The sequence below is a fragment of the Nyctibius grandis genome, chromosome 5 (assembly GCF_013368605.1).
Source record: "Nyctibius grandis isolate bNycGra1 chromosome 5, bNycGra1.pri, whole genome shotgun sequence".
NCBI lineage: Eukaryota > Metazoa > Chordata > Aves > Nyctibiiformes > Nyctibiidae > Nyctibius > Nyctibius grandis.
In genome coordinates this window covers 8,078,008-8,093,855 of record NC_090662.1, presented here as the reverse complement: position 1 = coordinate 8,093,855, position 15,848 = coordinate 8,078,008, and the positions used below count along the sequence as shown (strand labels likewise).

The window sequence follows — 15,848 nt, the reverse complement described above, 5'->3', positions numbered from 1 at the left end:
AACTGACTGTCACACTGATGGCACAAGCTAGTCCGAACCGGGGGGCCTGAAGTCCGCTTTGCAGAAGTGGTGAGGCTCTATGGTGCAGTGGCGACAGGGACACGTGAAAAGATGATGAAAATCATCTTCTGAACTGTGCTCTTGTTGTGAACTGTCTTAGTTATGGGGCTGTTTTCAGTCCCTTAATATTCTTCTCCTTGAATGCGTCAGTTGATGCACTCATAGTGTTAATTAAAGCAGGTGAGAGTGTGCTAAGGACAGTTTATATTGAATATGCCACTTTTAAGCGTATCCCAGCTTCAGAAGAACCATAGAATGATTTGGGTTGGAAGGGACCTTAAAGATCATCTAGTTCCAACCCCCCCTGCCACAGGCAGGGACACCTTCCACTAGACCAGGTTGCTCAAAGCCCCATCCAACCTGGCCTTGAACACTGCCAGGGAGGGGGCATCCACAGCTTCTCTGGGCAACCTGTGCCAGTGTCTCACCACCCTCACAGGAAAGAATTTCTTCCTAACATCTAATCTAAATCTACCCTCTTTCAGTTTAAAACCATTACCCCTTGTCCTATTGTAGTATTTTTCTAAATCTAGCACCTATCAGAGCCATACCAAGCCTCTACAGCTTATTTTTTGCAACTTCTACTTGTAGCCGCCCACATTTTATGCTTCTCCCCCCTCTCCCTACCCCGGTTTTCCCCTCTGGGCTTTTCTTGCCCTCCCCTCCGGCCTCCCCAGGTGCTGCACTGTGACTCCCTTTGCTCCTTCCCCTCTTTTCTTACTGAAAAGCACCAGAGCTGTCCCAGGACGCTGGACAGAAAAGCCACCCAGGAACAGTACCCTGCCTGGGGTGCGGGTTTGATGCAGTCTGCAGACATCCTAGATCTCTATCAGTGCAAATGTGGTACTTGGCAAACACCCTCCACCACCGTGCCAGGGTGACAGTGGGGCCATCAGAATCTCTCCAAACTGATTCATGGAGGGGGCAAGCTCTGACAGTCTCCTTAGAAACAGGAGATAAAATATCCGTGCCAGCCTCCTCAGCAGGGCTCCATGCCTGACACCGCCAAGCATTGCTCTCTGCGCAGGGCTGATGAAATCCTTGCAGCTCAGCAACTGCTGGCGGGGAAGTGGGAAAAAAATGCGAAGGGGAGGGAGGTGCAAAAGCAGGCGCTGAACTTTGCCCACGTACGTAGGCCCCAGTCTCCAGCAGGCCCTTCCCATGGGCGAACCCCCAGCCCTGGGCTCCTGGCAGGGTTCCTGCGGCCTGTCTGAGCATGCACGGCCGCTGGCGCATGTGCAGCCGAGCGGAGGCCAGCGGGGCCCTGTTCCTCCCCGGCTGTGCTTGTAGGGCCCAGGCTGGGGACAGAGGGCTCTGGCTGCCCAGGCACCATGGAGCAGCTGGGGAAGCGGTCGGGGCCGGCGGCTCGGCTGGACGCCATCCTCCGGCACCTCTCCCCGCGGCTGGGAGCGGCCCCTGCTCCTGTATCCTTTCTGATGTGGGACCGGGGAGGGGGGACTGGGATGGTGGCCCCGTTGGAGCTGGGGCTCTGCTTCCCCCGTCCCAGCGAGCTTTGCACATCGCTCCCCGCACCCTGCATGCTCGGTGTGCCTGGGCACTGAGGAGGGCGTCCGTGGTGGTTTGCCCTACAAGGACACCCTGCTCGAGGGGGGGACGTGGGCAGTGTCCCAGCCCCATGCCCTGGGTACAGGGTGGTGACATGCAGGGGGCCGTGTCCCATGCAGCCCCTCGGCGAGCAGGGATGAACCAGGGCAGCGCTTCCCCTGGCAGCCCCGACAGGTGTTTCGGGGTCAGCAGCCATCCCACCCCAAAAAACTCTTGCTGCCTGGTGCTTTCTCCCTGAGCTTCAGCCCTGCAACCTGTCAGGCGTGGGGATGTGTGTCTGATGGGGCAGCTGCCTCCGGGCAGCCCCCCGGCCCATCTCCCCTGGCACTGAGCAGGGGGGTCACCTGTGGCGAATCTTCCTCTGAGAGATTCGTGGGTTTGGGGGAGGTAAACTGCGAGGCTTAGCAACTGCACAGCGAGTCTCAGACCTTGTTGAGAGGTACGGATGTGACTGATATAGACCAGCAGCAGGAAAAACATCAAGGTTTGGTTTGTGAGTGGGAAATGAGGTGGAAATGTTGGAGGCTGCCAGCTGTACAATAGATCAGCGAAAGGAAACCAGGGCAGAAAGAAGTTTTCACGTTGATCTGTGTTTCCAAAAGTTAAACGATAAAGTTGCTGATAGTATTTTTAAAGCTGGTGCCATAAATCTTGCTTTAAAAAAAAAAAAAATTTTTAAATGCTGCTGATTCTCGGTGAGAGCTGAACGCTGACAAATTACCTCTGAATTTTAATAAATTGGTGAAGAGAATGTGCTCAAACAGCATGTAGGAGTCTTCAAATATATTAAAAATATGAAGATAGATGGATAGTAGTTGACTCGGAGTGCCATAACACAAAGGTGCAAGTAGGAACACGAAATTGGAAATAAATGCTAGGAAAAGCACCCTGGTTGTAAAGAGAGAGCAAGTAAGTAAGGAGAGGCACTGCACAAGCTGTTTTGTTTTTAAATCCAGCTACAATGGTCCTGATGCAAAGAGCTTTGGACAAAAATACGACTAAATTGGCCTGGAACAGGAAAGGTGTGTGGATAAACGAAATGACAGAATCTAGTAAGAATAGATTTATTTGAGCTATGTTACCTCAGTGCAGTGGTTTTGTTGTAATCTCTGGCTTGGTGAATTGGGTAGGACAGTCAGTTTTGCTTCCAGAAAATGCTTTTCCTTTTATGAAGGGAGAAATGTCTTGATAGAAATGTCTTGATAAAGTGTGAAAACCTCCCAAAGCCCGCGGGGTCTCTGCAGTGCCTTGCTGGGGTGCAGATGTGCGCACCCACTTCTCTGCCCAGTGAGCCCTGCAGCAGGGCTTAGCTGCCTTCTGCCAGCTCGCCCCAGGCTCCAACCTTCCCAGCCTGGAGAAAAGAGCATCCTGATCCTCTTTGTTTATTTAAAATTAAACCTGCATAAAAGAGAGTTTTATACCATCTTGTACATACCGAGTTTCCTCCTATAGTTCCTTTTAGGGATCAATATATTGGAGATTGGTTTATGTATGTTGGTTGTACTGGTATAGTGAGAGATGAGTTATTTCTGCATAACAGTGGAAAAACTGCCTTCTCAGAGTCCTCTCATGTGGCCTCAGGAAGGAGAAGAAGCAGCAGAAGGTGAAATGCAGCAGATTTTTCTTGGGAGCTTGGCATAGGAGTCAGAGGGGAGTGCTCTATCTGTAACACCAGCACTTATCTCCTTGTAGGAAGGCAGCTGAGAAAAAGCCACATTCACAAGTGCCTGTGGAAGGTCTCCAGCTGTGAATTCAGCTTGGGTGCTGCCTGGTTTGGGACGCTACAGCACACCAACTGTAGAAGTGAAGGTTTCCTCAAAATGCAGGCAAACAGAGGAGATTCAGAAAGCAACAGCACCTCCTGAGTGATTTGGGCGTTTGGCTTCTTCAGGTCAAACCCTGACGCTGCTCGCTCTCAGGCCAGGAGCTACAGAGCACCAGGTGTTTGTGGGATGGTTTCTAAGAGAACTACACAAGTTCATTGTGCTTGTCTTAGATATGCAGGAGTTTGTACCATCCCTTGAGGCTCTGCAGGGAGATGCTTTGGAAAAACTTCCGGGGATATTGAACCTTGCTGTGCCTCTGCTTTAGTCTCTCCAAAAGTGTTTACTTGCTTCTGAGTGGTCCCAGTTATTATGTTGCCTGCACAGTTGGCTAACAGGTCTGTGAATACCTTATTCCCAAAAGGGTGTGTGTGAGGGGAAGAGGAATGTTTAAATACTCTGTATCTCCACCAAAATGATCCGCTGGAGGAGGCAGCTCCTTCCCAGCCTGTGTACCTCTTGTTTTCCCTTGTCCAAGCAACCCAAACTTGTCCTTTGAGCATTGCAAGGTGGCAAGTGCAAAACCAGTGAGAGCAAGCTGTGCTGCAAAGCCCAGGAGGAAGGTGTTCAAACAGGGTCCAGCACTCGGTGGACTTGCCTGCTGTCCCCCCTGTTCTCGGAGGTGGAGGTGTGCTGAGGAGGGCATCATAGCTGGGGTTCAACCAGTGCCTGGGTCTCCATCAGCTGTCTGTGGACATTTAGGAGCCTGAATGGCCAGGAGTCCCATTTTCACTGAAATTGGACCTGAAATGCGGTGTGTGGAGCAGTAGTGCCCTCAGTTGGGGAATCCCTTGCTCTGGGACCTGCTGTTGTGATTTTTACCTGGTCTCCCCGTGTCCTCTTCCTTCCCTCTCTCTTCCATCCAGTTCTCAGCACCTTTTCCTCGTTCTGGCTCATCATTTTTGCTACATGTTTTTGCACGTGTCACGTTTCTTCTCCCAACATATGTGACTCTTGACCAGCAAATGTTTAAGATTCCTGGTGTAGGACCATAGACACAACTCTTGTGATGAAACCTGTTTCTTATTCCAGAAGCATGCATGCTTTTATGGCACATTTAAAAGGTAGTGGTGAGCAGTAGAGGAAAGTCTTTGGTTTACATAAAACCCCAAAGCATGGCGATCTCCAAACATGCATGTGCAGACCCAGAGATCTGCATGAAATTGCTCTTTTTTTTGTCCTTACCCCTGGGTGATGCTTCAATACCATGCACAAAGCTGTTGTGAGGCTTCATTAGCAAATGGGGTTTAATTGCTCTGTCATGAGAATGCCTCTCTCTCCATAGGAGAACACAACTGTGTTTATTTAAACCTGTTGAAATGAATTGAGGTGGAGGACAAGCCCATAGCTCTCCTCTCTTCACGCTCTCCCTATGAAGTTTGGGAGGGACCTAGTCTCTGCACTAACTGGAGGGAAGGTGAGGGTTTGCATTACTGCCTGGGAATGGGAAGTCCCAGGTTCACCCCATATGACTTCTGCCTCTGAATTTGGTGCATCGATGTTAGAAGGGGAGAGATGGAGAAGCACCTCCAGGAGGCAGTGTAGGTTTTGGGTAGGTCTGGCTGCTCTCTGGAGCATAGGGAGGGAAACTGGACAAGTAAACATCTCCACTGAGCATCTCATTGAGTGTCTTCAGTCCAGCACAGCACTTATCTTTAAGATGAACTGCATTGTAGGATTCAGGACATGCATATAGATGTTCTTCTACTCTGTTGTGCTTGAGTGTATATTCCTTAATTTCTATCCCAGACAAGTGTTCCTACTTCAGCCCAAGTTAGTGCTGTTCCTCAGCCAGGGACGTTTTGGTAAGCTGTATCTTCCTTCGCAGAGATAAAAAAAAGTAACCTGCAGAACTCAGTTCTTTTTTGCACCCTAGCACACATATTGATCACTAGACATTGTGTAGCCTTTCATTTTGCAAGGGTATATTCTCCTTTGTTTACCTGTAGTTTAATAAAAAAGCTTAACCAGTCATCTGGAAAATGTCTGAGTGGGTAGTCTGACTGCAGAGACTGCTCCCGTGTGCTTCAGTATCTCTGTTAAGAGTAAAGCTGCTGAGCACCGGTCCCAGCTTTCCTGCTCGCTTCGCCACTTTGGGAGGGAATGAGGAGGATGCTTTGAATTCTGTCGCAGAAGTAGTGGGTGGCTGTGGGCAGAGATGCTGACCAGCCACGGACACACCATGCCTGCTCTGCTGGGGCATGGAAACACTGCACGCCTGCAGAGCCGAGGTGGACATGCAAACGGGGATGGTTTCTCACTGATTCTCCCCAGCAGCTGCTGATCTCCCAAGTGTCACCATCTTCCTGCCAGGTCTCGCTGACGCTGCTCCCATTGTTCTGCGTCATCCTACTAAAGAGTTTCTCCTCTGTGTCTCAGCTATACCCTGGACAATGATGTCCTCACCACGGAGCAAAGGCAGTTCTACGAAGACAATGGGTATCTGCTCATTAAGAAGCTTGTTTCTGATGAAGACATTGAGCGCTTCAGGTATAAGGCACTTGCCTAAGGTGCTGGGGGGGTCCTGTGTGCAGCAGCATTCTGAGGGAGATCTGGGAAGCCGGAGAAAGCGGGATTCTTCCAACACAGACGTTCCCTGTGCTTTGCAGGAAGGAATTTATAAGGATCTGTAAAAAAGAGGTGAATCCACCAGGAGTTATGATTATGAAAGACGAGTCCCTGAGATCCCAGTATGGTCAGTCTGAAAAAGCAGTTAATAAAGTGCAGGACTTCCAGGAAGATGAAGAGCTGTTCAGATACTGTACTCTGCCAGAGGTAAAATAAAAAAACAACAGCAAAAAGGGGGATGGTGGTGGAAGAACCTGTATGAATGTATCTATGATTTAATGCCAATGCGAAGAAGCTTTTTTTGGTTCCGCTAAAGCTGTATCCTTTACTACTTGGAGCCCCTGTATGTCACTCCCATAAGTACATATGCAAGGAAGGAATATCAGCCCATCTTTTAAGAGTGTTCTGCATGAACATGGGATGGATTGTGGTCAGGGCAGAAGACTTAAAGCAGTGCTCCTCTGCTCCTGTGGTGCAGAGCCAGTCAGGAACATGACTAGCCCAAACCATGCCAGGCTAGTAGGACAGATCAGCAATGTTTTCTGAATGTCTTTTATCCAGGCAAAGCATCTGCTCTCTGGGCAGGTCCAGCTTCGTAGCCAATATTCATATTGTGGCAGACAGCCATAGCGTTGTGGAATTATGATTCTCCCCACCTTTTCAACCCCACCCAGCAGCCTGCTGCACCATCTTCCATCTTGGGCTCCTACCACTATGCCTGTTTGTGGGCCATGCCAGATCCTGTGTTCTGTCCTGTATCCCTCCATCCCGACCTCCTCCTTCTGTATCCTAGTCCTCAGGTCCCAGTGCTTCCTCAGCGATCTTTCCTCTTGTCTTTCATGTTTCTAATATTTTTTTTCCTAATGTTTTCTTCCCTGTAGGTCCTCAAATATGTTGAGTGCTTCACAGGGCCAAACATCATGGCAATGCACACCATGCTGATAAATAAACTTCCAGATTCTGGTAAGAAAAGCTTAGATAAGAGGGAAATAGAGAAATTGTTGTGCGTATGCTGTCTATCTGGCCAAAATTGAACTTAAGTGTTTTAGAAAAGCCATTTGAAAAAAATGAAACAAATTAAAAACAAATAACTGAAAATTTATGAGGCCACTTTGGAAATAGTTTGTTTTCTTTTAACCTTGGCTTAATGAGATAACATTTCTTGTCTTTCAATGTTCAGTGGATGTTTCTTTGCTAAAGATGGTGGTTGTCTTGGCTGCACCACTCACGTGTTCAAAGTGGGCAGGCGAGCTCCCTATTCAGCCAGCTGCACTTGCATAAAGGCCCAGGGTTTAAAACATGCTTTTTAAGCTCGACTTTTCAGATGTGTTGAAAACGAGTGCTTCCATGGACCTTGGTAAAAGGCAGTAAATACAGAGATCATCCTTTGCTTGGAGTTTATACACTCCTGACCTCACTGACTGTTGTTGCATGGTCAGCACTTTGATATGAAGATACTTGAATAGGTGCCAAAAGAAGGACTTTGAAGCCTGGCTTTGGCTCCTGCTGCTGGAAATTGAGATCATAATTTATACAAGTGTGATGGGCAGGGAGAGAGGAAGAGAACCAGACTAACCATATTACAGTTTTTCAAAGTAGCTTTGACTCTGCTCAAGTTGTTTCGGTTTGGTGAAGTTGAGACCTGAGCTATGTTTCTTTTTCTCAGGTGTGCACCTTCTGAGCAGATACGTAGTACACTGAATTATTAAAATACTGAGTTTGTTCAGGTCATCTCCACTTGTCATCTTAAACACCCCACAGAAAGCTGTGTCATTTTGGTTTGGAAATTCAACAAGGGACCATACATTTTTAAAGTAAAAACAAAACAATAATGGACAAGAAATGGAAAGCTGCTCCATATTTGCAAGGTCTTCATGCAATATCTTTGAGGAGTACTCTAGGAGAGGTGCTGATCTTGGGAGAGTTTTTGAGGCTGCTCAAAGTCTAAATAATATGGCAAATGAGGCAAGTGGAAACATCCTAACTATAGCTATTTGAGGAGCAGACTCAATGGCAAAATAAATACATAAATAATATATAAAAGGCTGTTTTGGTGTGGATGATATGTTTCCATTTCCATAGTGGGAAAAGAAATAACAAACAAAACTTCACAAATATTTATTTTTGTTTAGACTTCATGGAAAAAAGCCTCTAGGGCGAAGGCTAATAGAGTGCTGGGTGGACTGTCTGGGGAGGCTGCAGTCCATAAATTGAGATTTTTTTTTTTAAAGAAGGCTAAATAAACACGTGTTGAGTGCAGCACAGACAGGGTTGATTCTGCTTGCAACACAGCGATAGATCAAGTGACTACAGACATCACAGCTATTTGAAAGTCTTTGTACTGGGAGAGGTTTGTGCAACACCATGCTGGTTAAAGTTCACGAAACTGGAGAGCAGACAAAGTGAATGGTGAAAACTTGGCAGGGGGTTGTTGGTGGTGAAGGCCAGCAAAAGGAGCCTTCTGAGGGATCGCACAGCCAGGCAGCCTCCTGGCATTCACTGTGTCCCTGTGCTATTGCTGACCCAAGAGCCACCACTGAGCTCTTGGTCCATCTTGGGATGGGGTGTAAGGTAACCCATTTAGCTTCCAAGTCAGTGGTGGGCTGGACCAGACACTGAGTCCACAAAGTCTCTCCAGTGGCAAGCAGCATCTTCTTAGGACATGTTACAAGTGCAGTGGTTTAACGGGAAGGAAAAGGCTGTGTCAGTTTGATGAGGTTGAAGGTTTTGAACCTGTGTTGCAGATAAACAGACTTTTCTCCACCCCATGCATCAGGACTTGCACTATTTCCCCTTCCGGCCCGCGGCCCGCATCGTGTGCTCCTGGACCGCCATGGAGAGGGCTGACCAGCACAACGGCTGCCTGGTCGTACAGCCAGGGACGCACAAGGAGACCCTGAAGCCTCACGGCTATCCAGAGTGGGAGGTAGAGCAGCACGTGGGGCTTGGGAAGACCATGCATGAGGGGGCCACATTTTGACTGGGGAGAGCTCACTGTGGAGGGATGATGGCAGGTCAAAGCTGAGGTTTTCAGTGATTGTTTTTCTGTTTATGCAAACACTGGCTTGTTCCTTCAGGAGAGAGTTGCTTGGTTGGCCTCACTCTATGTAACTTGGGTAGATTTGGCTCTGTTCCCACCTTCACCTAGAAATTGTCCAGCACGTCATGGCATAATGGCATAAACACATGCAACCGTTTTCCACTGCCCTCACCACGTGTGAGGACTCTTTCTCCTCCTGTGAACTTGTTCCTGCCTGGTGAGCATGTGTACTGTCCCAAAGAGGAGTAATTAAACAGTAAACAACTGGATGCAATTAAATATCAAGCAGTATCTTCCCCTTAAGAACAGGTATTTCCTGCCTGGCCTGGTGTCAGTCATGGTTATATTGGAAGCAGAAGGCTGGACCCCAGTGGTGGCATCAGACCACACTTGCGGGATTCCTCAGTGCTCTTTCCTTGTTCTCTCCAGCCAAGAAATGTTCTTAATTGTCTGAATCCAGCTTCAAAAAATAGAAAAAGTATTATTTTGCTGTACCTCAGGCTTGAAGTAGGAAGACTTATAGGCAAGTGGGCAGGTTCTTAGTTGGCCATACCAAATACCCTGCCCAGAGGAGTGCAGATCAGTAGCTGTCCCTGCTGTCCCTCTCACTGAGAATCGGCACTTGCTGTGATTTTAACCAAGTGATTTCAACTCAGCCTTTTTTTTTTCTAGGGTAAAGCCAACAAACTTTTCCATGGGCTGCTTGATGAAGATGAGAAGAGTCCCAGGGTTCACCTTGTCATGGAGAAGGGAGACACGGTGTTCTTCCATCCCCTGCTCATTCATGGCTCTGGAATAAACAAGACATCAGGTTTCCGAAAGGTAGGAAACCATCTCTTGATATAGCTTTTGATAACTATCCCCAACCCCTTTCCAAGCTCACAAATATGTGGATGAACTTTTTAATGAGTTTTTAGTTTCCTAATATACTTTTGCACTCTTTTATTTTTTCTTTTTAAACATCTTTGTCTTTTGGGAGAAGAGCATGCTGTGAGGCTGCTTGAGGAAAACAGAGCAGGAGTAGAAACTAGATGTTGAATCTCTGTTTGAAGCCTGTCTGGCTGTACTTGCTTTTCCAATAGTTCCCTTTCAGCTGTCCCAAATATCAGGAGCTTCTTTAACTTTCTTCTCCCTGCTTTTTTGGTATCTCACCTCTGGATAGCTGGAGCCTCCATCATCTAACAAATAGTATTTATTTATATGATAACACGACCCATTTTTCTTATTGAAGATTTGATTATGCATCATCTGTTTTGCATCATGATTACTGAACTGAAACAGGCAAAATGCCCTCCTTTGGAGGCCTGATCCTTTCTCAGAAGTGGATCCATCCAGGCATGTAAGGGAACTGTAGCCTCTAGTGTAGCCACTAATAGCAATGCAGATATTTCCCCTCATGCACTGCAACACAGGCTGCCCTATCTTTATTTTGGTTTGGTTTCGCATGCATCAACTACTATATGGCGTATTCTTTCAGCCCCAGTAGCAGTTTATGGGTGTGGAATTCCTTCCTTCTGCAATCCTAAAAGCAGAGAGGACATCAGGTACTCAGAGTCTCATCTGCTGGCTCTTTCCTGGCTAGTGGAGCAATAATCCTGTTTAGTATCCTGCAGAAACACAAGAGCTTCCTCATACTGTGCCAAATCCCAACGTCTGTCTGCCTTTGGGGTAAATCAGTGAGTATCCTGGAGCTCTCTGAGCCAGGTTAGGGTCCAGCACCCTTTGAGATCTGGCATGAGCTTGCTTGCAGCTGGCATAGCTCGTGTAAGGAGAGGACAGAGGACAGATTTTTCTGGTGGGGCATTTCTATTTATTTCCTCTAGAATCTGCTTAAGTAAGATCTGATTACAAAATAAGTGGGTTGATGTGACTGGATGCAGAAAGTGAGAACCCTCACTGAACACACAGCTCTGCTCCAACCTTGACTTTCCCTGGTCCCACTCTAGTTGCTGATATTCTGAGATCCAGTAGTACAGCTCATGCTGGGGGAGTGTTTGGGAGAGAAGGGAAGGAAGAAGAGCACGTGAGCAAGCAAGAGCATTTCTCCAGCAAGAGTTTTTCTCCAAGGGGACGCTCTCAGGAGAGCAGGAGTGCTCAGAAAGGTGGAAGGAATTTGCTGACATGATCTGTAAGGAAGGGGTGGGGAGTCCACAATCTGGGATGCACGAGAATTTTTTTCCACCAGGCATTTGTAATTGATGTGGTAGTGAGTGATGCCCAATTTCCTCATGCAGAGTATAAGCTGTCACTTTGCCAGCTCGGAGTGCTACTACATTGACGTCAAGAACACGACCCAGGAGGACCTGGAGAAAGAATTGGTAGAAATGGTTCACAAGAAATACAACGCAACTTCTGTGGAACTCAGGGTAAGGCTTGGCTGTGTGCTGTTTGTTACAATCCAGATCAGTTCCCTTTCCTAAGGCTCTCTCGTGTGATGGATTTGTTCTTTTTGCTATGCTCAGTCTGGCAGATGAAGCTCTGCTAAGCAGAGGTGCTTGGCAGAGTAAAAGGCCTGATGTTCAGGGGATGACTGGCAGGCTTTTGTGGGGCCTTTTTGCTCATAAGGCTGCTTCTTGCTATGCTGGAGAAGTGGCCTTGCTCTCTGGACAAGCTCCTTCACATCCCTTGAACTCTAGAAGTTCCTTCTCCAGCTCTGCTTGTCAAAATGGTTTTGTGAGCACGCCTTGATCCCTTCCACTGCCAGCTGAGTTGGTTAGATCAGCACTTTGTTATGCGACTGCAACTGATGTTGTAGCAGAGTCCACAGACCATTGTGGACTCTGCAGTCGCGATGGCTCAGCTCTGAGGCTGCCCACACTCACTTCTTACACCATTTGAGGGGGTCTAGATTCTCCCAACTGGGTAGCAGTGGGGAGGGCTAATGCGCAAGGCAGGAATAGAGTGAAGTCTATGCAAGCTTTGCCCTTCATTGCATCTCCTGGTTCACAGTTTGTTGTGGGGAGTCTCTCTGAACCAGAGCTCTCTGCAGCTCTACTTGGACTGCACGATGTAAATGGGAAGATGTGGTCATCTCTTACCCTGAATTCTCAAGTATAAGAAGATGCAATAAATTCAGTGCTCGTCCACAGTTCTTACAGGTTCCCCTCCTAATGGCAGGTGGATTTTGCTTTTAAAACAAGTAGCCACATCTGACTGCAATAGGAGACTGATTTTTTTTGATTAAATATAATCCCACATCAATAGTTTAGACTTGGTGCTGCAGCAGGTATGTCAGCTGGGATATACATCTGCCTCAAAAGAAAAAAAATTAGGGTAATGGACTCTTGCTGAATAACTGAAACCATTGTGTAAAATGGAAAGCAAATCTAAATTCTTCAGGGATTCAGACACTGAAAGAAAAATAAACCTTGTTGCTGGGGTGGAAAAGTTCTGTATTTCTTAATCCGCAGCAGTTCCCAAACACGTGCACAGCCAGAATCAAGGCAGTAAAGTCTATACGTAATAGGCAGCAATTTTCTTTTAAAATTTACATATTTTACAGATATTACAATATCTAGGGCATTCTGGAGGAGAGGACTTTCTTTTTCACCTTTGGGATTTTTTTTTGTTTTTCCCCACAGTGTGCCTGGGTACGGTGGGGTGTCCAGCTGTGCTTTGCAAGCCTGATCTTACACATTGTCTATGAAGTTACAGCTTGCTTGACTTTTGAGTCCTGGAGTTATTTAGGTACACAGTGAAATCCAAAGTGATGCATAGTGAGGCTCTCCTTCTCATGAGTGGAAATGAATCATAGAATTGTTTTGGTTGTAAAGGACGTTTAAGATCATCAAGTCCAACTGTTAACCCAGCAGTACCAAGTCCACCACTAAACCATGTCCCTAAGCACCACATCTACACGTCTTTTAAATACCTCCATGGATGGTGACTCCACCACTTCCGTGGGCAGCCTGTTCCAATGTTTGACAACCCTTTCAGTGAAGAAATTTTTCCTGATATCCAATCTAAACCTCCCCTGACACAACTGGAGGCCGTTTCCTCTCGTTCTATCATTTGTTACTTGGGAGAAGAGACCGACCCCCACCTCACTACAACCTCCTTTCAAGTAGTTGTAGAGAGCGATAAGGTCTCCCCTGAGCCTCCTTTTCTCCAGGCTAAACACCCCCAGTTCCCTCAGTCGCTCCTCATAAGACTTGTGCTCTAGACCCTTCACCAGCTTCGTTGCTCTTCTTTTGTGTGTGTGCCCATACAAGCCTCAGATGAGTCGGTGTGTTTTCATGTAGCTTTAGGCTTTTTTTAAGCAGAATTGGAGCTTTCTCCCAGAGAAGTGCCCACCTCTTATATTTCACCTTCACAAGACTAACGATAAGAACTAAGTAATCCTCACACAGGGAAACTGAGGTAGGAGCTTGCCCAAGACTTACCTTCGTGAAGCAAAGAGCAGTGGTCGTATCTGCTGTACAACCTGCAGCAATGCCTGCCCAGCACCTGGTTTCTGGCTAAGGGCTTGCACTTGTATCCATTATTTCCTGCTGGTTTCTGGTGCACAAGGAATATCACTTGCTCATGGGCAGCAGTATGCAAGGTGGAGCTAGCTGGTGAGCTTTTTTGGTCACCCAAAGGCGTACAAGGGAGGCATTGTGTGCACGAGCAGGCGAGGGTGACTTCTGCAAGGGTAATGTTCTCTGTGCTGCTGCTCATGTTTCCTCTTCTGCCGCCTTCCAGAATTGAACCATGGGCATCTTGCCATCCGTGTAACACCTGCAAACAACCTGTCTCCTGGGGGTGGAGGTTGCACCTCTTTCTTAGTCAGGGCTGCATTTTGGTTCTTGATATTTAGGATTTGAGAGGATATTCAGTGTGTGTTTTGGTATATTTGTATGGGTAGGTAGCTAAGCTGAGAATGCTGTATCTATTTCCATCTCTGTGAAGTGGAATCATGGTCACTGTTTTTGTTGGCCCTTAAGAATTTTCCTTTGTCTCATTTTTATTTTGAAGGATATTTGGAACTTCCGAGCACGGCTTGTGCAAGGGGAAAGAATTAACCTGTAGAAGAACCTCTGAAGAGCCGGATGGAAAACACGTGCCTGAGAATGAGCTTCTCTGAGCGGAGAGTGCAGACCCTGCCTCGGCCGACAGAATTATGTGTGCTTTGTTGACCTCTGTATTGGTAACTTAGCCAAATGTTGCATCGTAAAATCATTTTATGCTGATACAAAAATAATTGCGCTGAGGTTGAACAGCTGATGTTTGTCAGAGGAGACTTAACCTAGAAAAACAGAGATTTGCTGTGGTTGTCTTAGACAATCAAAGAATTAAGGTCTTGAAAGAACACCTTGATTTTCTTGATGCTTTCATTCTTGTTTTTTAAAAGTTTCTCACATGACATACCTGTGGAATGATGCTACACTAACATAAGATTTTATGCAGGAATTTATGCAAGGGTATGTTTTTTAACATTTCCAACTTCCTTTTCTATGCAAAAGAAATAAAACGAATCAGAGTTTCAGGCAAGCCCTCAGCATGAGCTCACATGGGAAGTCATTAGTACGCTGATGAAGATGAGGATATTGGTACCAGCAGAATAAACGGTGTAAGAAACTGGATAAAGAGGAAGCAGCAACCACTCATGTAAACAAATGGGATTGATGGGCTGGAACATGATCGCTAGTAGAGTTCCTCAAACATGACCTGGTGCAGCATGATACCTTACCAAGCAGTGCTGACAGAAGTGAAATATGTGGCTGACAGGGTTGGGAACTACTGGGCCAGCAGACCAGCCTCCAGTTGGCCTTGGGCAACTGCTCCAAGGCTGTGTGAAAGGAGGGAGTCCTCCTTTGAGTCTGGCCAGTCTGGGAAAAGGTGCCTTTTTGTGCTGCCAGGTCAGGGAGGTGGTTGGATGCTCCTCAGGATGCACCAGTGGCAGAGTGATGTGCGCTGAAATGATCCTCTCACCTTTCACAGTATTTTTCCTTGCTTTCTGAAAGATTCTTTTGCTTTCAGAATCTATTTTTTGAAATACAGATTAAATCAGAGCAAAACTGTGTTCGACAGCTGTGTTGTATTATTTCTGCAGCTCAGAAATTCTGGTGGTGGGTGCATCGTTGAATACCCCTGTGCAAAACAGCATCCTCAGCTCTTTTCCACTTCCTTCTTCCACCCAAAGAAGGTGCCAAAACAGCACCAAAGGCTGCACTGACGGGCTCTTGTGGCTCCTCCTGCTCTGTTACATTGCGGCTCGGGAGGTCACTTAGGTGAGACAGGAGATCAGGCACAGTCCTGTCCTCAACCCACAAGGCTCAAGTGTGGACTGCCTAGACAAGCGGCTGCAAGTCGAAGCTGTTGCCGTCATTTCATGCAGAGGAGGCGTTTGTTTTTTTCCTCTCCCTGCTGCGTCTATAGGTTTTCTTGTTTGTTTGTATGCTTTTTAAATAAGGTGACGTTTGAGCACAGTTATTGCGTTGGTCCTAAATCCTTGGTGGTGGGGTGAGGTGTCTGGGCTGTGGTTCCCACCTGGAGGCAGATATACCCTTTCGGTAGCCTCTGGTTTGACCACAACACCAAAAAGTCTGACGAGGGGGAGACTTTAGGACAGACCCCCAGCCCTGCTCAGTGGGTAATTTTGAGCATCCTGGTTCCTGCATCTCTTCCCATGCCCTCTGTATAACCCTGGCACTGGTCCCGCTCTTGGGGACATGTGCCATGATGCCTCTCCAGACTTGGACCTTCTCAGCCTGGTCTTTGCTTGCTGCATGGGCCCAAGTGAATGATTTCCAGTGAGTTGGAGGCTCCTCTGTTAACTTTGCTGAGGTCTGGCTCACAGCCCAGCTGGT

General features: G+C 47.2%; 1 protein-coding gene across 1 annotated transcript; it reads left to right on the top strand.

The window, feature by feature from the left end:
* Positions 1-1,293: 1,293 nt before the first annotated feature.
* On the top strand, positions 1,294-15,066 carry PHYH (phytanoyl-CoA 2-hydroxylase). Its single transcript, XM_068400939.1, has 9 exons — positions 1,294-1,484; positions 5,199-5,254; positions 5,829-5,939; positions 6,059-6,224; positions 6,899-6,980; positions 8,762-8,943; positions 9,730-9,879; positions 11,292-11,423; positions 14,014-15,066. Exons 1-9 carry the CDS (start codon positions 1,392-1,394, stop codon positions 14,065-14,067), a joined length of 1,026 nt encoding a protein of 341 aa, XP_068257040.1. The 5' UTR covers positions 1,294-1,391; the 3' UTR covers positions 14,068-15,066.
* The last annotated feature ends 782 nt before the right edge of the window (positions 15,067-15,848 follow it).

Excerpts from the sequence above, each read along its gene's own strand:
- PHYH (XM_068400939.1), top strand. The coding sequence starts at position 1,392 with ATGGAGCAGCTGGGGAAGCGGTCGGGGCCGGCGGCTCGGCTGGACGCC. Across the intron at positions 5,940-6,058 it reads GAAGACATTGAGCGCTTCAG|GAAGGAATTTATAAGGATCT; the intron begins GTATAAGGCACT and ends TGTGCTTTGCAG. Across the intron at positions 9,880-11,291 it reads AGACATCAGGTTTCCGAAAG|AGTATAAGCTGTCACTTTGC; the intron begins GTAGGAAACCAT and ends TTCCTCATGCAG.